Source organism: Citrus sinensis, chromosome 6, assembly GCF_022201045.2.
Source record: "Citrus sinensis cultivar Valencia sweet orange chromosome 6, DVS_A1.0, whole genome shotgun sequence".
Taxonomy (NCBI): domain Eukaryota; kingdom Viridiplantae; phylum Streptophyta; class Magnoliopsida; order Sapindales; family Rutaceae; genus Citrus; species Citrus sinensis.
The window spans coordinates 19455694-19479369 of NC_068561.1; the positions used below are offsets into that span (position 1 = coordinate 19455694).

Here is a 23676-nt window from a genome sequence, read left to right on the forward strand (position 1 = left end):
TAATATTAAAGAGTAATTTCTCCCTTTTTAAATAATATTATTTTATTTTTTATATGACATTATTGAAGAGATAGAGGTACTGAAGAGATAAAGGCACTGTACTTACATTATTAAAACAATGGAGGATAGTTAAATTTGGTGAGAGAAAAATTTAATTAAAATAATATAAATTTTTTAATATTTGAGTTTACTTTTAGGACAGAATATATTGTTTTTATATTCTATTTACTATATAGATAAATAAGAAAGTATTTAAAGAGTAAAATTAAATAAACCTTTTGGCGATGATACTATAATGTGATTAATTTAGGGTAATTGACATGAATTCTATATATAATCGTAACTGTATAATATTCATTGGCTCCAAATTAAGCACCAAGCTCAGAAAATGAGGGCAACGACTGGCTCCATTTTTGGAAAAATGGTCTCCCTAGGACACTTTTTACCGCTAGTATGAGTCATTAATTAAAAAAGAAAGCACCAAGCTCTAAAAATAAAAATTTAAAATTTAAAAAAATTCTAGTCACAAACTGAAAGGCAAAGTCATATAATTGACTGAATTGGAACTTTAACATTGCAAGAAATCAATAACATTATTCTTTGTGTGTAAAATATGCTAAACTAAACATCAACAGTCACAAAGAACTATGAGAGGGCAGATTTATGCATTGGAAGTCAGAGGGGATCTCGGACTCACAGTACTCCCACAACAAGCTCAATGAAGCAGAAGGAATCGTCTCTTGTTTGATCACATCTAAGACATTAACTTCAAGGGCAGTGCAGAGGCAAGTACCCATGGCTTCAAGCTCAACCAAATTGCCAATCAAACTGCAGCAATAGTTCTTTGATGGTGGGGCAAGGTGACGGCTCAAGGCTTCCAATACATCAACACATACATCCAACTCCAAAAAATTATCCGAACAAGCGGGCTGCTCCTCCGCGGACGAAGGAATAGAGGTGAGAAAAATGAAGAAGATTAGATTTACTGAGAGCAAAAGAGCTTTAGATTTTGATTCCTTTGAAGTTGAAGCCATATCTCAAAAATAATAAACAACCCTATGGTTTTAAATGATGTTTTGTAAATCCTATGAAGCATATGTAAGCTTTAAATGGAAAATACCAAGGTCAACGTGCTAATGCAACTTGCCTCTTTATATTTCTTGTTAGGTTTTCTTGATATTTTCATGTTCTCCGCATGTTTCTGCCATTATTACATATAGCTAACAAGCATTAACAAGTTAATCCACCAATGTAAAATATTGAGGAAAAAAAAAGTCTTGGTTAAAATAATAATAAAAAGAAAGAGTAAACGAATTTCGCCACCATCTCAGTGTTATTGAACCATAGACTTTTTAGGATGATATAAGATAAAGATGAGGCTGCTATGACGATATCTCCATACTTGGCAGATATACATAACCTTGAAATTTAAAAATTATTAAGGAGTGGTTGGCTTTGAGTATTATTGGAACACATTAAAATTTTAGTTACCAAATTTTTTGGTAACTTACGTGACACTAATCCCGTCAAGTACGTGAAATAATAAGATTTGACATGCACTTTGCGAGAATACCGGTTAGGCTGTTATTTCAGTTGGAATACAACAGATCAAAGTGTCTCGACTTTATGTAATTTGATTGTTATTTTTCTTCATTTTACCTTTTCTTTGAAAAATAAAATAAAATGAAATCGTAATATCTTCCGAGTAACTAAAAGGATGAATAGAAAAGGCAAAAAAGAAAAAAAAAATCCTATGAGAAAGGAAGTCAAGATTGAAGGAGAGTGATTCTTGAAATAGGCGAGAAAATTTTCATTATCAAAATTGATGGAAGGTGATCCAACCTCTGTTATGCGGAATTAATTCACTATTGTTCCCTCCTTAGAAAATTCGATCTAGAAATGTCCAGATTGTCACTCACACATGCAACAAAATTAAATACGGCATGTGATTGTTTGACAATTTGGGTCTCTCTTAAGATTCTGTGACTTTGTGAAATTCTTTTTCCAAATGCAATTTGGAGTATAATATAATTACCAGGACGCAGGATACTCAGAATTCTCCTCCAAATTCATTAATTGTTTCTATAACACTATTAATTATCGTAAGTGCGCATGTGCCAAAATCTTTAAAAAATAAAAATAAAAATGCCACGGAATCCTACTTCATTCTAATTTGCAATTACAGAGAATTACTCTAAACCGAAATTGTAAAAGTAAGCCTCCTACTTAGGTTACATTTAGATTTGAGGTGTTCTAATTGGTGGATCCACAATTGCTATGAGATCGAATCACTAATATTAAATAATATATATATATATATATATATATCTTAATTAGTATAAAATAATCCTAACTCCTAAGGCTGGTGATAATGTAATTAACCATGATTTTGGTCTACGGAGACCATAATAAAGAAATTATAAAACTTAAGTAGGTTATATCATAATATTTGTCAAATTGAGCGGGTTAATGGCAGAGGATATAATTGAAAATTCACAAAATTCAGTAAGTAATAAATATACGTAAAATGAGGAGGTCATACATAAAATTTACATAAAGCATGGGTAAAATTTCAACTCAAGACATTTTTATTCTGATTGTTTTTAAATCTCGGGTGGCCAAGGGGGCTTGTGCCTAGTTCTGTCCTGAAGGCTAGTGTAGTGTGTTTTGAATTTTTCATTTACTAATGGTTTTCATTTTATTGAATATATGAGAACCTCCTAGATTAATTTTGTGATGATGCAGTCAAATATTTAGTTCTTAATTGTTTATCTAAATCTATTTTTAAATGTTTGAAACAAACCCTGATTAATACATAGAGTGGACTTAAACCACCATCCACGCACATGGAAAGGGAAGTGGTATACCGTCCGATCAGACAATTGGAGAATTGATTTTGATGAATTAGCAACCCTTATCTAACACCAAACAGCTGATAAGACTTGTTCCACTAATGTCTAGAATGCTTGCATCTTGGTTTTTTTTTTTTTTTTTTTTGTTCCTGAACAAGTTTAAGATCCATGAACAGTTGCTTTTGATATTTCAAATGGCAATTCCAAACGAGACCTAATTGAGAGAGTTATTATTTCACAGGAGCATACCTTCAATTCCCTAATTCTGAACAATTTTCTTTTTGGCAATGTTATTCACACGGGAAACAATAGTATAAGATCAAAGAGCTAGGTGTCCTTGGGGCCTTTCCTTTGGATGAAAAACGATATTTGCAACACTCAAAACAATTGTTATTGAACTCATGCAATCGATATTCGATCATTCGATATTTTAAGAGCATATATGCAGATTAATTATAGATTAACAATTAAATTCAGAGGAAAGCAGCTGCCTGCAGCTATCAAACAGAAGGCTCAAAGTAGCTTGAGGAAACGATGATTGAACCACGGGCAAGACATTTTTTCCAATGATTCACAAACGCAATCCTTTTGATTTAATTGATTAAAAATGTTAATAAGATGGCAGCAAAGATCAAATTCCTGGAAATCGCCCATCATCAACACCCCCAATGTCTCAGCACACACCTCCAACACATCCAGACTATTTGAACAATCTTGGGTTGCTGAGATTATTATGAGCAATTAATGTTTTTTTTTAATTAATAACCACCAAAGAGGTGGGGGTTAGGCGTGACCCATACCTATCATATAAATCAATATAAACGTAATTACATAAGGAGGATAACATAACTCAAAACCTTCTAAAGCAGATGCAGATATATAAAAATAAAAGAAAAGAATACACCATCAATTGAAACAATAAACCAACAATCCTATCATCTGACATGAGGAAAAGTTTGCACATCTAAATGAAGAATGCCAGATAAGCCTGAAAGTAGATCCTAAGCACACAAGAAATGCCGGCTAAACCCGTGAGAGCAAGCCCAATTGGCCAGAAAATCAGTAGCAGATGTAGCTTCCGAAGCACATGTCTAATCAAAATGTGAGAGGAAGATATCAAATCACACACTCGACGTAACAAGTAAACATAATCCCACCGAACAGGGCCCTGGGAGTGAATTCAAGAAACCATTGTGGTTGAGTCTAATTCTGCCTTAAGTACAGAGTACCGAAGTTGAGTAGCTCAGTATAAAGAATCAGTTGGCAACCAAGAAAAGATCCAAAAGCAGCCAATACGTCACCCTGATGATCACGAAGAATACCACCTGCTTCAGCTATCCCGACATTGCCCTTAGAGCAACCATCCACTATTAATTTTGCAACCCCAGGAGGTGCTCGCATCTAAGAAATTGAACGAATCGGTCTCTTGGGGGACATTATGACACGCAAACCCTCTATAATCCAAGAACCCAAAACTCATTGTAGTTGAGAATGCTTAATCCAAATGCGGAGCTAGTAAGTCTGAGGTCCAATCCCACCTAGTGGATAATTGCATCCACGGAGAAGGTCTACGAATCAAACCTGAAGCATTGTGAACCTTCCAAACTTGCCACAAAATAAAGCAAGGAAGAAATACTCGAATATGATTCTGAGTTGGTGCACACCGTCTCGAATAACAAAGCAAAGCATGCGGGGTTAAAGAAATCACATCTCGCATACTTAAATTTCACCAAAAATGAACCTATATCAACTTAACCTGTGGGCAATCAAGGAACAAATGTCGAGAAGTCTCAATAATTCTACCACAAATACACCGGGATACCATACAAAATTCTCTCAAACATAAGGCATCATCAATAGCCAAAAAACCATGCAACAGTCGCCAGAGAAAAAAGGAAACCCTAGAAAGGATATGCTGCAACTAGATAAACGAAAAAAACATTATCCTATGTTGAACAACGCACAAGCTCCCAAGCTATCCGCAAATGAAAGAGGCCATCATGGCCGAAAGCCCATCAAATTATATCAGGTTCTTTACTAGAGATAGGAACCAATAGAATTTATGCAATGATCGAATATGGTAACACTTCTTGGAGCTTACCCTGATCCCATATTGTACCCCGCCAATAAAAAGAAACTAGCACCCCAGAAGCCGCTACAGGATTGTCGAAGGCCAAAGGGCAAGAGTCCAACCAGCAATCATACCAAAAACTACACTCCCAATAATCGACCAACCAGCGCATATGAGGTTCAACAACCCACCAAATTGAACATAGCCATCTCCAAAGAAAAGAGGCGGAATGACGAACCTGAACCTGACTCAGATGTATAGCTCTACAATACTTAGACCTTATAAAATTAGTCCATAAAGAATTTTGCTCCTAAAAACGCCATCAAAGTTTATACTCAAAAGCTTGAGATAAATCCTTAAAAGATCAGATACCCAGGCCACCATCCTCAACTGCATAACATACAACCGACCATTTACACCAATGAATATGGCGTCTTGCTCAGAATTGCCTCATAAGAATTGGTTGAAGAACCTCTTTAAGCGTTGTACTACATCCATTGGTGGGCAAAGAACATGAAGTAGATGTAACGGCATAGAAGACAACACATGTCGAATAAGCCCTAGCTTCCCACCAAAAGAAAGTAATTGATTGGCCCATCCCGAGATCTTATCCCTAATTTTTCAGACTATATCATCAAAATGAGAAATCTTGAAACGCCCTGAAATCGGGCACCCAAGATAAGTGAATGGAAGCTGACGCTGCTGAAAGCTAGTGATCACATGTATAATGGCTTGTCATGAAGCAGAAGCCGAAGTTCCAATATAAAAACTACTTTTGGCTTGATTAATCAATTGCCCCAAAATTGACTCATGATGATGTAAAAAATTTATAACCCGCTAAAAACTCAATCGATTCCCATTTAAAAAAATAATAATATCATATGCAAAGCTTAAATGGGAGACAATGATAGGTGTTGTAGAACAATATCGCATAGAATGATATTGAGCATATATACGGTCCAAACCTCAAGATAGAAACTCAGCAGCAATGATAAATAAACATGGGGAGAGAGGAACACCTTGCTTGAGACCTCCCTTAGACTGGAAAAAACCACGGCTGACTCCATTCACTAGTACTGAGAACCAAGGACCAAAGATGGCTCGTCGAATCAAAGAAACTCACCACTCCGAAAACCCAAAACACCGTAACATATGAATAATGAAAGACCATGACATTCGATCATAAGTCTTTGCCATGTCAAGCTTCAACACCACATTATTTTCTCGAGTACGGTGGTTGAGATCATAGACCAACTCCTAAACCAAAAGCACATTATCGTGTATCACTCTACCAAGGACAAAACCAGTCTGAGAAGGAGAAATAAGACGAGACAACAGTGGGGCCAATCTCAATGCAAGCAGTTTGGTCAGAACCTTATTACTCACATTATATAAACTGATCGGTCTAAAATCTGCTCAAGTTGTTGGGGACGACTTCTTAGGAAGAAGAATCAATAATTTACTCTGAAAACCCTTAGGCATAGCCGAACGCCCGAACCTCTGAAGTAATCAAGAACGGCCTCCAATAAATCATTGCTAATAATATCCCAATAGTGCTGATAAAATTTACTGCAGATTATGAGCAATTAATGTGAAGAAGAAGATGAACAAAAGGGTTTTAGATACTGAAGCCTCTTTTGAAGCCATTAATCATTTTAAAGAAAGAGTGTGTGTAAGTTAATTCATTCAATATGTTCGTTTTTGTTATCGTAATCATGTCCTTCATTCTTAATTTTTGCTTTTTCATGTATGATTGCTGGCCAATTGGATTGAGGCAACAACTTCCATGAGCGACAAATATTACAGACAACAAAATCAATTTTCAAGCCACCAGACTATTGCAATAATTCTAGTAGAAATTCCCCTAGACAACCACAATCCACCTTAAGCTAACCACATTATAATAAATATTTAACAAGCCGGCCTGTCTTCAGATGCTAACTTGCCTTGGCAAGCTGTGAATTGATTGCACTAATGATATGAAATAACATTATTCGTAACCCCAAAAAAAGGGTGGAAAAAAATGCGGCCGGCACATTTGTCTTCCACCTGATAGCTTTTAGCTCAAAGGCAACTACAAGTGCATCAAACTGAAAATGGTTTGAACTTTGAACGAATTAAAAATGAGCATTATTCCATGTACTACAAAGAGCTAAAACAAGAGGAGATAGATGCAAAAGAAGATGGAACCAATGAAAGAAGAGGTCAGCTTTCGCCATTTTAGCCATCATCATCCTCTAGTCCTGACTCCTAATTCACCTCCAGCAGCTCAAAACGTCGCCTGTAATGGCTGCAATCTCAGCATCAACACTGGAAAGGACTACTATCACTGTAAGATTTGCAATTTTTCTCTACACAAAGTATGCTACAATATGCCTATAAAAACCCGGCACCCTGGGCACCCGAGTCATTTCTTAAACCTTCTTGTAATGCCTTCTTCAGTCAAAGGAAGCTTCAAGTGTAAGGCTTGTAGCCAAAATGTCACTGGCTTTTACTACAATTGTGGGCAATGTGGCTTTTGCTATCACATCTTATGCTCTGCTTTGCCACTTTCTACATCAGTCAAAACCCACTCTCATCCTCTTGAGCTAGAATTTTCACTTCCGTATGATTTCGAATGTGATTTATGCAAAAAGGCTTGCTATAGTGGGTGGCTTTATAGGTGTCGTATATGTGAGTTTGATGCACATCTAGCTTGTGCCATTGTCAATCAAAGAACACAGTCTCTTCAACATCAATCAATCACTGATCCATTGCCTAATCCATTGACGAGGCAAATCATATATTCTCCAGCATCCCTAATGGAATCCAGCAAAAAAATTATAGATTATGGCAGTGAAAGCAATGAGCTAATGCAGCTAGTGGCACAGGGGATTGCTAGAGGAATCAATCAAGAGACTGTTAACGTTGCAATAGTCACAGGATGGGATGAGAAATTGTGTAGTCGTAGCGAAAAGCTCAAAATAAAAAATGGGATGATTGAATTTTCAGGAAAAATTCAAACAAAACAAGATATGGAGCATGTAGATCAATTGAGTACATTGTCGAGTTGTCAATTCAGTGACTCATATTTTTCAATTGATTTAGCAAAGTCTTATTCAAGTTATAATCATCAGCCAAATCAAGAAAGTTCTGCAATCAACCGTCGCGAAGCAAACGTTGTTCAGGATGCTGAACAAAAGACTAGCTACAGAAATGATTCTGTGCTTGACAGGATTGCAGAAAATTTGGAGCCAGCAGCTGCCAAGGAAGAACTCAGGAAACCAAGTTTTGGATTTCATTATGGCCCTGAGTATAAGATAAATGAAGCATTTTTAAAGGAAGCTGGCATTGATGCAAATGAGAATCGAAACAACAACAAAATGAAGAAGAAAAATGAACCCAAAGATAGATCAAGCATTAAAAATCAGAGCTCTATTTCAGATACTGTAAGTTCAACTAGTTATACAATATTTCCATGCTTTTTATTTTAAATTTTCAAGGCTCATATTGGTACATATCACAATTTTAGGTTCAAATGTTTATCTTGATCCAGTTATTTGTTTTAAGAATTCTTATTATTTTGTGTCATAAGTTCATACGCTAACATAGAAAAATTCTCTTTCAAAAAATCTTTAACGTGTATTACAGAAACAAGTTAATTAAATCTTACTTTAAGCATTATAATTTATTGCAATCATAAATTTAATTTTAATAGTTTCTTATCAGAAATATATCAAAAGCGCTGTTAATCTGTGATTGAATTCAAATTCATTCTTTTAATTTTGCAGGAGAGGTCATGTTGGTGGAAGCTCCTTCAGTCCTGCTGCTATTATCCAAAATATGAAAGAGAAACAATATTTCCATAACCATAATTGTGATGATATAATCGCGAGATGCAACCAATTCACAGTTTTTGACTTATTTTATTTTTCATTATTTTATGGCATTGGATTATTGTTGTTCCATTTTTAAACCTGTAATGATTGAGAAAATCTATCAGATTAAAATACATCCACTAGCATAACTGTGATGATAGATTTTTTTTTTTTTTTTTGGTGGCAACAGTTAATGTTCTGATGTTCATACATTGAATGTTTCTATTTGCTTTAATTGTCTCATCATTAGGAATCTCATAGTCAAGCCATAATCACAAATTTTCCATGACAGAGTTGGATTCTTTCATCACTTGTGCTTTTACTTTGAGCAAGTTGAAGCAAGTAACTGATAGTTAATAAATAAAATAAATTAACTACACATGATTAGTAATGTCAATATGCATCGTCTTAAATATTAAATATAATAAGTGAATTTTCGTATAATGCAAATTGGTCGCATGCATCTTCTAATTTTCGTCATAGCCCAAAAAGCAATGGTAATGAGAGTAGAGCTATAATTTAATGTCATATATTAGAGGTAGTTGTTGTAGTCATACACAAAATATGTATTTTGAAATTAAGGTGAAGGTGCATGCCATAGACACTATTAATATGACCAACTCTAAGGTAATAATAATAATAATAATAATAAAGAAATTCAAGTGTAAAATTAAAATTCCATAAAAGGAAAGCGTGATGAGAAACAAGATTTCCAATGATATGTTTATGAGATTTATATATAAATCACATATTGTTCATTTATTGATGCTATAAAATGATCTCACTAATGATGGTATAAAAAATTAACTTTTAGTGAACACAGGGCGGTCAATTGATCAGTGGTAGGTTATTTATGGTACAAAGTTTGGAAGCAGATTACAGTAGTCAATTAGTAAACGTTTCCGTTCATTCATACCGAAGGTAAAATTCAATGCTTTAAAATGCGGTAAACGGCAACTGGAATGGCATAAAGAATGCAAGCGTGACAGCTGATAATTCTAATCTCACCATAAATTCCTGATATTTCATATCAACCGTCCGATTACACGAACAACGGAACAATTATCGTGCAATACAACCGTTCGATCAAAAAACATAAAACGTCTCACTAAAACTTATTGCATGGGATTACGTTTTTATTTTTTAAATCCTCTTTGCATAGTCATTCATTTTACACACACTAAAATAGCGTTTTTATTTTGAATTGCACTGGAAATCCTGAGGAATGAAAATCTTAAGATTAAGAGTGTGGACTGAGAGTAAAAATACGTTGTTTACTTACACTGAAAATAAAGTATGGAATCGAAATCAGAATATAATTTGTGTATTTATTTTATCTTGGATTGGGAGTAAATATTTTTAAATTATAATTTTATCTTTATTTAAAAATTATAATTTTTAATTACAAAATTAATAAAAAAATGGATTTGAATAATAAAATATTTATTTTACTATATTTATAAATTAATCATAATTATTAATATTTATAATTATGTAAATCATAATTTTTTATTAATTTTAATTATGTAAATTAAAAATTATTGATAAGAGCAACACAATTAAAATATTATTATTTATAATATAGTACAAAATTAATTTTTTTAGAATAAAATTATTATTAATTATTAATATTAAATAAATATAATACTATTTTTAAATAAATACAATAGTATTATATTTTTAAATAAAATAGTATATAATAACATTATTAATTTTTTATGAATATAATAATATTATTTTAAAGCAATTTAAATTTAAAATAAATGTAAATTATTATTATTTTTTATTAAATATAATAATATTATATTTAAATAAATTTAATTTTTTTTAATAAATATAATTTATAAAATAATATAATATTATTATTTAAATAAATACGATATTATTAAGTATAAAAAATGAATAATTAGAAGTGTATTTCCACTTTCATAGAAGAGATGAGAATGGATGAAAGTTAGAATCTCACCCCCTACTCTAAAAATAAGTGAAACCTGCTAAATGGAATTCCCAATGATCCTGCTTAAAATATGTAAGTAAAGAATGAAGTAAGTAAGCATAGCATAATCTTCTTCTGGAGGAGCTAACGCCGTTCTCAGCAACATATACTGCCTTATCAACTGAGTCACAGCAATTAGTCTGGAGTTTCATCGTCAGTATCGTTACTTTAAAACCCAGGTTTCTTCCATTTCAATTTCCTCTTTTTGATTCTCAGTTATTGATGTGTTTCTACTGATCCTTTGGAATTGTAACTCTTGTTACTGAGAAATTGATTGTGGGAAGACCCTCGACGAATAAAGAGGAACCATCTTATTAACGTAAAACTAGGGTTTCTTGATTTGGGGATTTTTTTAAGATTTTGTTACGAAGTTAAAGATCTTTTTTTTTCTGTTTTTCTGGGTTTGAAGAATCAGTAATAAAGGAAGTCTTTTTTGATTTGGGACTTTTGAATTTGTCGAAAAGACTAGGTCTTGTAACTGGGTTTGTTACTTTGTTCAGTTTGAAATGGGTGAGGAGACTTCCGATACAGTGAATCTTGATTGGAATTTGAGTCATGGTCCTGAGGCTCAGTCAGGATCAATTGCAACTGAGGTTGTGAATTTGGATGATTGGGTTGATGATCCCATTGATAGAATTAGGGAAGGTATTAGGTTGAGGTCTGTAAGTAGGAACTTTCCGATGGAATTGGATCAGCTGCTCAGCCATTCCGCTGATGTGCCTACTTTACAGACAGGTGAGGGCAGTCAGTAGTGTTGCTGCTGAGGAAAAATCCAATGAGGCACCGAAAACCTGCAAAAACAACAATGTATTTTTGGAAGATGAAGTGTCAGATAAAAAAGATGATGATGAGAAAGGTAATGGAAATGATGGGAGTTTTTTCGATTCCAATATCTGTTTAGATTTGGCTAGGGACACCCCCCCCCCCCCCCCCTTGTGACTTGCTGTGTGTCACTTGTTCTGTTGGCCTTGCCTTTACCAACGGTTACATGTGCATTCAGATGCAAAGCAATATCCAGTGTGCGAGGGTGGGTCACAGTTAAGAATGTCACGCCTATGTATGGTTGTGAGAATAGCACACGTGAGTCAGAAAAGGACTTGAGTCTTAAGATCCCTCTTAGGCCGCAAGGATGGCGGTTTGAGAGTTAAAGGCAAACCATTCAGAGAACTGCTTACAGCTTCCACCAGAGGAGATGATCCATTGTCTTGGAAGTAGATTTGGTTTGGCTCATCATTTGACACCGCCACGTGATGGAAGCAGTGCCAGGGAAACAGGAGAAAGAGCTAATTCCTTGATAAATAGGATTCTGACATCCAGGGGTATTTGTGGAGAGCAAAACACAGATTCAGCTCTCCCAGATGATGTAGACATGCATAGTGGCTCAAATGCTGAGGGAGAAGCCATTTGGCTCCGTTCTCTATTACTGCAAAGACAAGCACAAGCACATAGGGCTCCAACCTTTTCCTATTCATTTTCTTCTACATTAAATTCAGCTGAAAGAGTGCAGGAAATCAAGAGCAACTTTCACCTCCAGTTGATGACAGAGATTTTTTCTCAGGCGTTGCTGCTATTATAGTGTCTAATGGACACTGCTTTGGAAATTGATTCCATGGTGTTACTTTCAACTTCATCCTCCCGGAGAAGAAGTGACAGTTCTAGGGTTTTGGATGTGGACAGTGGGCATTCAGGAACAATTCAAACAGAAGTAGATATGGAGCATGTGGATCAATCGAGTTATCCATTCACTGACTTGTACCTTTTAGTAGATTTAGCAAAGTCTTATTCAGGTAATAGTGATCATCAAAATCAAGAGCCGTCCGGATGCAATGTTGTTCACGATGTTGGAGAATTAGCTACAGAAATAATTCTGTGCTTGACAGAACTGCAGAAAGTTTGGAACCAGCTGCTGCCAAGGGGGAACACAGGAAACCTAGTTTTGAATTTCATGTGGCCCTGAGTATAAGATTAATGAAGCGTTTTTAAATGAAGCTGGCATCGGTACTAATGAGAATCAAAGCAAGAACAAAATGAAGAAGAAAAATGAAACCAGAGATGGATTAAGCATTAAAAATCAGAGCTCTATACCAGATCCTGCAAGTTCGATTATTTTTGTATGATTTTCAAGATTTTTCTTTTTAATAGCTCATATAGGTGCATTTCATAATTTATATTCGATTATTGATCCCTCCGGTATTTATTTTAAAAATATAGTGTGTCATGAGTGCATATGTAAATGAAAAAAACCCCTTTACACAAATAGAAATTTGACAGAATTTTGGTAATCCTTGACTGTCTAAATTTTTAAGAATCTTTAACTTGTATCTTCACTAAACAAGTTAATTAAATCCTTTTTTAAGCATTATAACTTATTGTAATCCGACATTTAATTTAAATCCAAGGTAGTGTTCATCAGTAAATGACTTCTAACTCGCTCTTTTCATTTGCAGAATAAGTAAAACCTGTAATGATTGAGAAAATCTGTGAGATTAAACATATCCACTAGCATAATCGTGGTTATAGATATCAATTAATGTTATGATGTTCATATATTGAATGTTACGAGTGCTTTGTCTCATCTTTAGGAATCTTAGGTAGCTTTTTTTTTTCCTTTTTAAATCTAAATTTGGTTAAAGTATGATTAGGTCTAAATACATTTGAATAACATGCTTATTTTTCTTTTTTTAATATATGAATAAAAGTGTTAAATTTTTTTCCCAAAAACAATTGAAATATGATATTTTGACTTATATAAACTCATAAATATTTACAATACTTATAATTATTGGTTAAATACATGAAATGTTATAAATAAATTATTTGATTAGAAAAATAAATTTGATAATATTTAACTTAACAAAACATGAAAAATAAAATATATGTATCTAACACATGTATCTTTTTACATGAATATATGATATTTATAATGTTATTTTTAGTATAATATATTGATTTCTTTTAATTATATAAGCTAAACATGAATTGTCTAATCATTTGAATTAAAACTAATGTATTAAATAAAATTCAAAATTTACTATAAAAATAGTAAATATAAATACAAAGAGATGGGCTATTATAAAACGAACTCACCTAAAATTTTACTATTCAAAAATAAATAAATAGTTGAATGCATGCATATAACCAAAAAATTAATAAAAGGATAATTTATATTATAAGAAATAAATTTATTTAATAGGGATATTAATGAGAGAAAATATTAAAATTCCATTCAGTTGTTTTGCTATTCAAATAAAAAAGTCAAAACATTTAATTTTTTTCATTAACACTTAAACATCTTATATAATATGTCATAGAGATTAAAAAAACAAACAAATTAAAAACTATAAATATCTTAAAATAATTAAAATTCAAACATCAGATAAAAAATAAAATAAACAACCTCTTATATTCAAGCTATAATCACAGTTTTTTTCCATCACAGGGCTGGATTTTTTCAGTACTTATGCTTTCACTTTGAGCAAGGTCAAGCAGATATTTGACAGTTAATATACAAAATAACTTATAAATTTACTACAAATGATTACTAATATCAACATGCATCGCGTTAAAAATTTATTATACCAAATGAGTTTTTGTGGAATGTCGAGTACAATTAATGCTACTGCAAATTGCTCACATGCATCTTCTAATTTTGGTCATATATATATGCCCATAAAAATAAATAAAATAAATATCAAGAATAAATACACTAGTACGAACGACAGTACAACTGTGTCGGGAACCTCAAAAAAAAAAAAAACTTTATGCATGTATATATATATCATTTTACAATCATGTAAGAGTCAACAAAAAGAATTATCATGTGAATTTTAATATGACACATTCTTAGGTGAATTGAATTATCAACTATTTGTCCTTCTATTTAATAAAATTCCAAAATATACAACATTTGTTTCCCGTTTTTAAAAGGTGATTGTCACTTACTCAGGATAGATGAAAAAAGTGGGGGGCCAAAAGTCAAAATTGGATGCTAAATAAGCCAAATCAAATGCCATATTAGGGTTCTTATCAGAAGAAAATTGTGGCACACGTCTGATACCAGCTATGCCCATAGAGAAAGTCTCAAGTGGTCTTAACACTCTTGATCTCAAGTGGTCTTAACACTCTTGATCAACACACCACTAACATATTATATGCCACCACATATGCACAAAGCATAAAATAAATAAATAAATAAAATTATCACTGAGTTTTAGATCATCACAAGTGCATTGTGCAAGTATGTTTGTATATATGGATGAGATGACATGATAGTACTCGATACCACTCAGAAACTCTCTTGTAGGTATAACAAAATTATATCATTTATGAGACAACTTAGCTCTAAAATTGGTGCAGCAACACGTATAACAATATTATTGCGTAATATACATACATATATATATATATATATATGTGTGTGTGTGTGTGCGTGTGTGCGCGCGCGCGTGTGTGCATGAAATTGTTTTGGTTTTAACTTCATTGACAAAATAAGGTTTTATTTGGTATTGAGTTGCTATAGGCATCACTAAAAAATTCTTCTAATTTTCCTCCTCAAATACTTATTTGTTTACTTATATGGTAGATAGAAATATGAAAAAGTAATTCTCCTACCAAAAGACTTTTCAAATAAAAATAAGTTTATATTATTTTAATTAATTTTTTTTCCACCAAAATATTTCTCTCCTTGAAAAATAATAAAATAAAAAATAATATAATACTAAATTAAAGGTTTCAAAAGGCTCTTCAAATGAGAGGTAAAATCTCATTTGAAAAGTCTTTTGGTAATGGTCTTATTAGCTACAACTATTTTAAAAATATTTTATATATATTGTAACTATAGAATAAAAGTTATTAGTGTGTAGTAAATATAACTTTTAAATATTAATTTTGACAAAAATAATAAAGATACTATAAGTTACAACTACCCAACTTCAATACCAAAGACAGCTTAAAACATGTTATGTGATACAAATTACATAGAGCTAAGGTTCAAGTCTGCCCATGATTGAGATAGAGAAAAGTCAACGAAACTCAGCTAAACAAATATGTCTTATACCCAATCGAAACCAGTCGTTAAGATGTACGGCTTTGATTTAGGTAGGTTTATTACTTTATTTTGTTGAATTTAAACTCAAAATTGACTATTAGTATTACTTAAAGCCCAAAAGTGAAAAGGATACATTCACTCATGTTCACATTTTTCAAAGGAAAATAGTTAAAAAGATGGGTTAGGTAATGGAATCAATGTTTTCTTTATTTTTATTTATATTTAAAAAGGTACTTGATTTTGGGTTCGGGCTAATATATGTTGGTATTAGTGAATCTGATCTAAAATTAGATGTCAAAGAAGATCATTTTTTTAATGAAAAAATAATGCGAAACATTTCAAAATTTCATCTTATATAACATAGTTTCTATTAAACAGATGGTAAAATAATATGATTCATTAACTTAAACATCTGATGAATGATAATTTAATTAGATTAGCATATCAAAACTGTCCCACCCAAGATTTGTTGGACCGATCATTTATTCCATTCCTTATTTGAAGCGATTATATTTATTCAGTCTCAGATGTATTAACTGTATACGCACTGCTTTAAAAGAGCGCAATAGATACTATATTTGAATGGAGACATTCAATAGGACAGCTTTTGAGGCTTAGGCTCCACCTTAGCCAAAAGTTATCATTCTTCAAATGATTGTGGTTTTATCTTAATTGTATGTGCTGTGCAGCACCCTGGCTGTTCTAATCTCACCGTCCCTGAACTGGCCACGTTGCATATATTAATTTTAATTAACCAACATGGTTAATGAGCTAAATTAGCAGTCTCTAACTGCCAGTAAAATTGATTAAACTGAGCAGAATTGACAAAAATTATGAATTTATAAAAGCATTTGATTTTGATGTGGTCGGAATATGTGAGAATTGTCTAACATTGAGTTTTTAAGATCAATATCCAGATATGCTAACAATTCTTTAATTAATTAAGTTGGTGGATTGAACATGTTTTTTTTTTTTTTCTTTGAGATTTTCTCGTTGATGTAGGAGTAATTATTTATTATTTAATTTCAAATTTTTAAGGTGGACTTTAATTTTGATGGTGTTAATCATAGACCACATATATACTGAAGATATGGTCTCATTTTTAACTCATGGTTATCATATATAGATTAGATCCAAATTATTCAATATTTCTCAGTAAGTGAATGTATAATGGTATATCATAATATTTTTTGGCATACCTGGCCTATTGGCCATCCCAATCCTCTCTCTTCTCTTCTCTTCTCTTCTCTTTTAAAATTAATCTCCATATATCCTTAGCTAGATTTAGACCAAATTTTCTCTCTTTTCTTTTAAAATTAATCCCCGTATATTATTAGATTTAAGCCCAATTTTTCAATGCCTGATGTGAGCTTTAGTTAACGCATAATCTTTTATATCATGTATTACTAATCAGGTTCTCAAGAAAAGCCTCTCACTTGCATTATTCTTAGCGTAAAATTTTCCATGTCAACATGTACCAATTGAAATTGTTAATAGTTCAATTCCTTCAATCCATCGCCTTTTTTCTTTCTAGCTTTGTGTGTGAGGTTTCAAGGCAACTAGTTTAAGGAATGAGCATCTAATGTTTGTGGAAATGGGTTAGGCTACGGTCACCATCCTCGAGTCTCCATCCATCGTCACATTTAATGGCTATGGGCACAAAAACACCAATGTTGATGTCATCTCAACCACAGAAATATATGTATATATATAGAGAGAGAGAGAGAGAGAGAGAGAGGGACACACACACACGCTCTCTTATACTTCATATTCTGGTAAAGATTTTATATTTCTTTAATAATATTAACCTAAAGAACCCGATAATAAAGTGAAAGGCATTCAAGTTTATATTAAAGTATCCATAAGTTAGTGGGTCCGGAGATTTTAGTAACTTAATATATAAAAAAAGGTTCTTTTACCATACATGCATGCCAGTTTTCTCACTATATATTTGGAAGTAATAAGCAAATTAACTTCATTTCAACTACAAATCTGACTTGGAGGCACTGATACGTTGAACTAAAACTCCATCTCAAATTTCATTACAATTCTGTGCTTTCTTTCCTGAAGACTTATAGTGAGGTGTCCGGACACTGATTTTGGAATTGTATTCTTTTAACCGGCAACCCGAGTTCAAATCTCAAATGGATAAGATCAAAATATTAATTTGAGTTTTATTCAATTCTTTATTTTTTTTAATAATAAAAAATATTAATAAGAAACTGTAGATCAGATTTATGGTGGGTTTCATCTATCTTGTCTGTATAAATTATAAAGCCCAAATTTTATTTAGGTCAAATATTTAAAAAAAATATTTTTTTTTCAATTTTTTTATTATATTACAAATATATATGTATGTATCTTATACCATTTTGATATATCTTTTTGATTTAATCAATTACTACCCATAATGAAGACCAATCAAATACTTTGATTCGAATTACTTTTTCAATATTTAACCGTAGCTCTTACTCCATATGATCATGATAGGATAATATCATTTCTGTCATTGAACATTAATCTGCAACTATTTACCGACCCTGATGAAACGTAATTATTAACCATAAAAATTTGAAGCAATCTTAGGCATAATTGTTTCTAAAAAATGGGGTGATAACACATACTTTGCTTGGTCATGACAAGCAGGCGTGTATATGTCTTCCTCACAATATGCAAACCTGGCTCGTGGAGTCCTGTCAGTCGTGCATTGCTGTTCGTGATTTTGGAATTACTTTCATCTCTGCTTGTTCGTCACCTGCATCTGTTCAAATAATACATGAAAATTCAAATACGCCCTCTAAGATTAAGATACGTGCAAATGCATCTAAATAATGGACTCTTTCATAAATGCATACGTTCCCATTTTATAAATTATAAATTCGGTCCTATAAAGTGCTCTATAAAAAGAATGTATAGAAAATTGTGTAAAGGATGCGATCATTCGCACTTGAGAATGATTATAATATTATGTGATTCAATATAAAATACATTTTTTATGCCATGAAATGTTTAAAAGCTGAAAATTTCTTAAAATCTTTTGCTGCAAAGATTGATTTATGTACTACGATACCCAACCTCTTACCTCCTGCTAAAGCCCTAGTAAGCACACAAGCCTTGGTTCTCAAATATAAACACATATTAAAGTGCTCTCCTAATTTCAACATTCGCAATTTAACTTTCATGAGTAAATTAACAACAAGTTCTCAATATGATATAATATAATCCCTTGTTGTTGACTGATACCATATAATAGCCGCCGCTCAGCAAAGGTATGAAATTGGTCAGTGGTGTACAAATTATTTACTTAAAACAGATCCCATTGTCCAACCATGGTAATGGATTTTAGCAAGAAATTAGTGGCTATTTCTCATTTCATTGGCATTTTCTTGATAATTACTGACTTCAGTACTATATATACGTGGAAACTTTCAGCTATAACTTCAAAAACCCTGTGTAAATCAACGACTAATAGGTTAATCTAGAGAATTGTTTCAATCGATGGAGACACATCATTAATATCTCAACAAAGCCGTGACTAAATTTGAGAGTAATTACAATAATGACAGGGTTTATTTCTCTTTTTTTAGTAATATTAATTACTAATTATCCGATTTTCCTTCATTAAGAGTTTCGTGTCCTTTCATTTGGTCAAAAGAGATACAGTAAGGGCCTCCCCAATGTTATTTCCCCCCATATTATAATATTTAATTTGTGGTTAAAATTATAAACAAATTTTGGCCTGATAATGAAGCATCAAATTAAAATGAAAAAACAAAAGTCACATACACTTGTTTAATATTAAACCCATTCAGTCATATGATAACAAAATCAAAGCACTGAAACGCTTTCCCAAAGCAAAAATCCCTTCTTTAATAACAAGAAATCTCAAAAACAAGATCATTATGAAGTTGAAAAAACAGATGCACAAAATGCTTCACAATTAACATGAAATAACGCATGGTTTAGTTGCATGCCCTAGGCATGTTATATATTATCAGCAGCAATAATGTCATTATTATCCTTTTGACCCAACAAGCTACTTATCGATCGAGCTTTGACCATCCCAAGCTTCACTCTCTTCTTTGCACTCATCATCAACGGCTTCTCATCATCATCTGAAACAAGTTCTTGCTTCATTTTGCTTTCCTGCAACGTCGTCGTGGATGGAGAGCTCGATATTGCAAGCTTATTAGTAGCGGCAGCAGTAGTAGCAGTACTCTTGTTGCTCGATGCAGAACTGCCCAAATTAGACGAGCGGCTACGAACGCTGTTCATGCTCCTCAATCTTCCCTTGCCCAAATGATGCTCACAAAGAGAGTAACCCACAAGGGTTTGTTGGCAACATCTCCATCCTCGACCATTCACACGACTGCACCTCGAGCCCTCCATTATTGCACCGCCTTTAGTACCTCTTTTATTCTTTGAACTAGTACTATTATTATCAACACTCTCTTTTGTTACTTCTCTTTCTTCTTCTTCTTCTTCTTCTTCTTCTTCTTCTTCTTCTTCTTGTTCTCCTTGTTCTTGCTGATCATTACCAGCAAATTTCTTGTTATTCAATTTCGTCTTCATTTTCTTAAAATTATCTTCATCATTCTCTCTTCTTGACGATCTCTTCTTCAATGGGAACGCTTTCTCTCCCTCACGCCATCTCCCAACAACTACATGCATTATTGCAAAAGTGCAATTATTCAAAAACAACAAAATGCATGAAATGAAAACCCAATATTTCATGTTCCTGGAATTATCATTTTCCATCTTTTAATAATAGAATTACCATGATGCGAAGAACTCAATTGAGAAAGAACTCCAGCGGCAGCTATTTCTGCACCCAAGATGCTATTCTTCCTAATAACAAATCAAAATCAAACCCAGAAAGAAAAAAGATGCATCGACAACCACATACACAAAAAATAATAATAATTATAATAGCCAAAAAGAAAAGGAAATGGAAATATATAGAGTAGGAGCCAAGATTTATATTGTAAGATGGGGACCATAAGTCACATGCTAACGTGCACCGCATGAAGCAAATATATTAGTTAGCCAAATATAGAAGAAAAAGAAAGAAAAAAAAAATGACTACAAGATTAGATTAGATGGGAAGGTAAGGTATGGTGGCTAGCCTGCCTAGCCAAAGCTGATATAAAAATTAAACACCCCTAACACAGTATTTCCACTTACAGTATTTTTATTTTTTAATTCTTTATTAGGTGGGTAAAATAGAAAAAGACTAAATTCAATTTATGGGTCTCCTTTCTTTTTAACCTTTTTACTACAAGATTGATTTTTCATGAAAGATGTATTTAACTTTCTTACCTGCTATCATCACTCTTCTCTCCATTCTCATCTTCCAAAACCTGTGAAAAATAAAATAAAAAATAAAAAATAAAAATTCTAACCCAAAAAAGCCTTAGCCTTTGTTGGTGCAAATCCAAGATAGCATTTTTTTATATATATATATTTTATCTTTATGTTACACCACATTAAACAGAAGTGCACTCACCAAACAATCTTTATCCATTTGATCGAGGGTGTTTCCGCTTCCGATCGGTTGATTTGAATGATCAGACGGCTGAGAACAAACTGCATCAGCTTGCTGGGGGAGATTCTGATGTGGGTCGTGGCCAGGGTGAAGTTGCACCACCGGAGAGCCGTTATAGTGGGGATCTGAAGAGATGGGAATAGGAGATAAAGAAGAGAGTGGTAAGGGTACCTGTCTTTTCCTGATCCTCATCGGCGGTGATGGTGTGCTCAAGAGAGTAAAAGGATTTTCAATCTTGATTCTGATGACAAATCAAACACACAACAAAAGGAAGGAGGAGAAGGAGGAGGAGGAGGAGTGCAAGGCTCGAAATAATTACACACTATGCATACAACAACAACACCAAGACCAAGAAAATTTTTATGTTTATTTTTGTTTTTTCTTCTCTCTCTTAACTTTTATTTGTTGCACCACAGAAAGAAAGGAATAGTGAGGAGGAACACACGTGTAGGACGGGAGAGTGGCACGTGCGGACGGTGACCGGTTAAGGGGAGTAGCCGGTGAAGGAGAGGAGGGATTGTAAGCGGAGGCGACTGGGTACGGACGAGGCGGGAGTGCCAGGGTGGAATCTGTGTGGAGTGAGAGAATACAAAATGATGGGAGTGGGTAGTTTTATCGTTTATACTTTTTAGAACCCGGGCGTGGGTCCCACGTTAACAACGACCGAGATGCTCTCTCTTTTCTTTTCCCTTTTTTTTTATTATTTATTTTCCTTTCTGTGAGTCCGCTGCTCCTCTCTCATTTTTGACTCCTTAATTTATTGTTATTATATTTAGTTGAAGTCTTTGTTAATGACTGCGCGGCTGCTGCCAAGGTACTGTAAACTAGGCTGGCCGGCCCACCAACATGTTGGGCCAGCCAGCTGCTGCGATGCAGAGTATCTTGTTGCTCGTGGTGTATACGAAAAGTTGTTTGGTGATCATGGAATATAATATTGTTATTTATCCATATATTATTCACTACATATGTATATCAATATATATGTTATCAGAATTAGTTGAATCATACACATAATAATGAGTGAGTGAATGGAAAATAAACATAGTTCAGGAACACTCAAGAATTTTAAGGCGTATACTCTTTTATTTATTAAATTTTATATTCATGTGGTTCTATATAATTGAATAAAAGAAAATTAATTTTTCAGATTTCCACATCTCTCGACATTCAAACCCAAATGACTTACTAATGAAAATTACTTAAAAGCTACTCATTGAAATTCAATTGATATGTGTGTGTCTATATCTATCTATCTATCTACACACACACACACGTTAATTCAACAAAGAGAAGCTACATATATTTATGTTATGTGTTTTAATTTTAATTTTAATTTTTTTGGAAGTCAACAAAACACTTTCTAAGTAGGTCTTAACATTTACTATATCAAATGAGGTAGCACTCTACACTCATGTATAGAATGGCAAAAATTGCAAGGGAAAAGTACGTAATTTTCTAAATTTTAAAATTTATCATTCAATGAATGAGTGTTATATTAGAATTTGAAATGAAAATTAGTGTAATATTGTTATATCTCTATTTTTTTAAAAAAAGTTTGAAGTGAATGTACATGTGATGTGATTTTAGTAGATGGTAGTAGGAACGAAACCAATTTTAAAATAGGATAACATGCTTGATAAGGCAAGGGGTACAAGTATCATTATCTTCGTAAGAACGTCCACGAATCTGATCAATTACCCTTCGGGCTTTGTGAGCAGACATACATATATGTTGACCTAAAGCAGATACTTCTTCTTTATTATTTACCATCTTTGCGGTCAAAGATAATTTATGGGAATAGATTTCTGGACTAATACTTGGTAGATCTCTTAAATTATACTAAAATTGTATGGATCCCTCTAAGTTACATGCATGTACCTTACAATCCTCTCACATGAATAGTGAGTGGACCCACATCATTCACTATTCATGTGAGAGGAGTGTAAGGTACATGCATGTAACTTAGCATTAGCCAAATTGTATATATATATTGAATACATATTGAATTTTAGTGAATGTCAGATTGCAGGTATCTTTGAATTGTAACCATTTAAGAAAAGAAAATCAATTGCTCTCAAAATTTTAGGAACATGGTGATCCACTGATTCGTCAGTGAAATTTATTCCAAATCAAAATCACAATGGGCTAGGAAATACAGAATATGTTGGCCCAAAATGAGAAGGCCAGGCTAGGATATTCTGAACAATTGGACTAGATACTCTCTGAGTGGCTGATATATTCTCATAACTTTACTCTTTGCAATGCATGCGCAATCAATTTAATTCCCTATTTGTTTCATCTCATTTCT

General features: G+C 33.0%; 3 protein-coding genes and 1 pseudogene across 4 annotated transcripts; 2 read left to right on the forward strand and 2 right to left on the reverse strand.

Moving 5' to 3' along the window:
* Nucleotides 1–394: 394 nt before the first annotated feature.
* On the reverse strand, nucleotides 395–1246 carry LOC107174465 (hypothetical protein). Its single transcript, XM_015525386.3, has one exon. It carries the CDS (start codon nucleotides 1032–1034, stop codon nucleotides 636–638), a length of 399 nt encoding a protein of 132 aa, XP_015380872.1. The 5' UTR covers nucleotides 1035–1246; the 3' UTR covers nucleotides 395–635.
* Nucleotides 1247–7106: 5860 nt separating this feature from the next.
* On the forward strand, nucleotides 7107–8771 carry LOC107174464 (uncharacterized). Its single transcript, XM_015525385.1, has 2 exons — nucleotides 7107–8351; nucleotides 8694–8771. Exons 1-2 carry the CDS (start codon nucleotides 7107–7109, stop codon nucleotides 8769–8771), a joined length of 1323 nt encoding a protein of 440 aa, XP_015380871.1.
* A 1933-nt stretch (nucleotides 8772–10704) lies between these two features.
* Nucleotides 10705–12961, forward strand: LOC102623526 (uncharacterized; annotated as a pseudogene).
* A 6692-nt stretch (nucleotides 12962–19653) lies between these two features.
* LOC102623038 (uncharacterized) lies at nucleotides 19654–22045 on the reverse strand. Of its 2 annotated transcripts, XM_052443875.1 has the most exons (5): nucleotides 21540–22045; nucleotides 21330–21434; nucleotides 21143–21183; nucleotides 20601–20671; nucleotides 19654–20484 (listed from the first exon to the last, which is right to left on the reverse strand). In XM_052443875.1, the coding sequence occupies exons 1-5, from the start codon at nucleotides 21558–21560 to the stop codon at nucleotides 19808–19810; spliced, it is 915 nt and encodes a 304-aa protein (XP_052299835.1). In that variant the 5' UTR covers nucleotides 21561–22045; the 3' UTR covers nucleotides 19654–19807. The 2 variants fall into 2 exon arrangements, with proteins under 2 accessions (XP_052299835.1, XP_006492848.1); XM_006492785.4 differs by having other exon boundaries at nucleotides 21330–22044.
* Nucleotides 22046–23676: the final 1631 nt, after the last annotated feature.

Bases quoted from the DNA above. Each gene is read 5' to 3' on its own strand.
- LOC107174465 (XM_015525386.3), bottom strand. From the start codon at position 1,034: ATGGCTTCAACTTCAAAGGAATCAAAATCTAAAGCTCTTTTGCTCTCA.
- LOC107174464 (XM_015525385.1), top strand. From the start codon at position 7,107: ATGGAACCAATGAAAGAAGAGGTCAGCTTTCGCCATTTTAGCCATCAT. The intron at 8,352-8,693 runs GTAAGTTCAACT...TTAATTTTGCAG, and splicing joins AGAGCTCTATTTCAGATACT to GAGAGGTCATGTTGGTGGAA.
- LOC102623038 (XM_006492785.4), bottom strand. From the start codon at position 21,560: ATGAGGATCAGGAAAAGACAGGTACCCTTACCACTCTCTTCTTTATCT. The intron at 20,672-21,142 runs GTAAGAAAGTTA...ATTTGTTATTAG, and splicing joins GAGAAGAGTGATGATAGCAG to GAAGAATAGCATCTTGGGTG. The intron at 20,485-20,600 runs GTAATTCTATTA...TAATGCATGTAG, and splicing joins ATTGAGTTCTTCGCATCATG to TTGTTGGGAGATGGCGTGAG.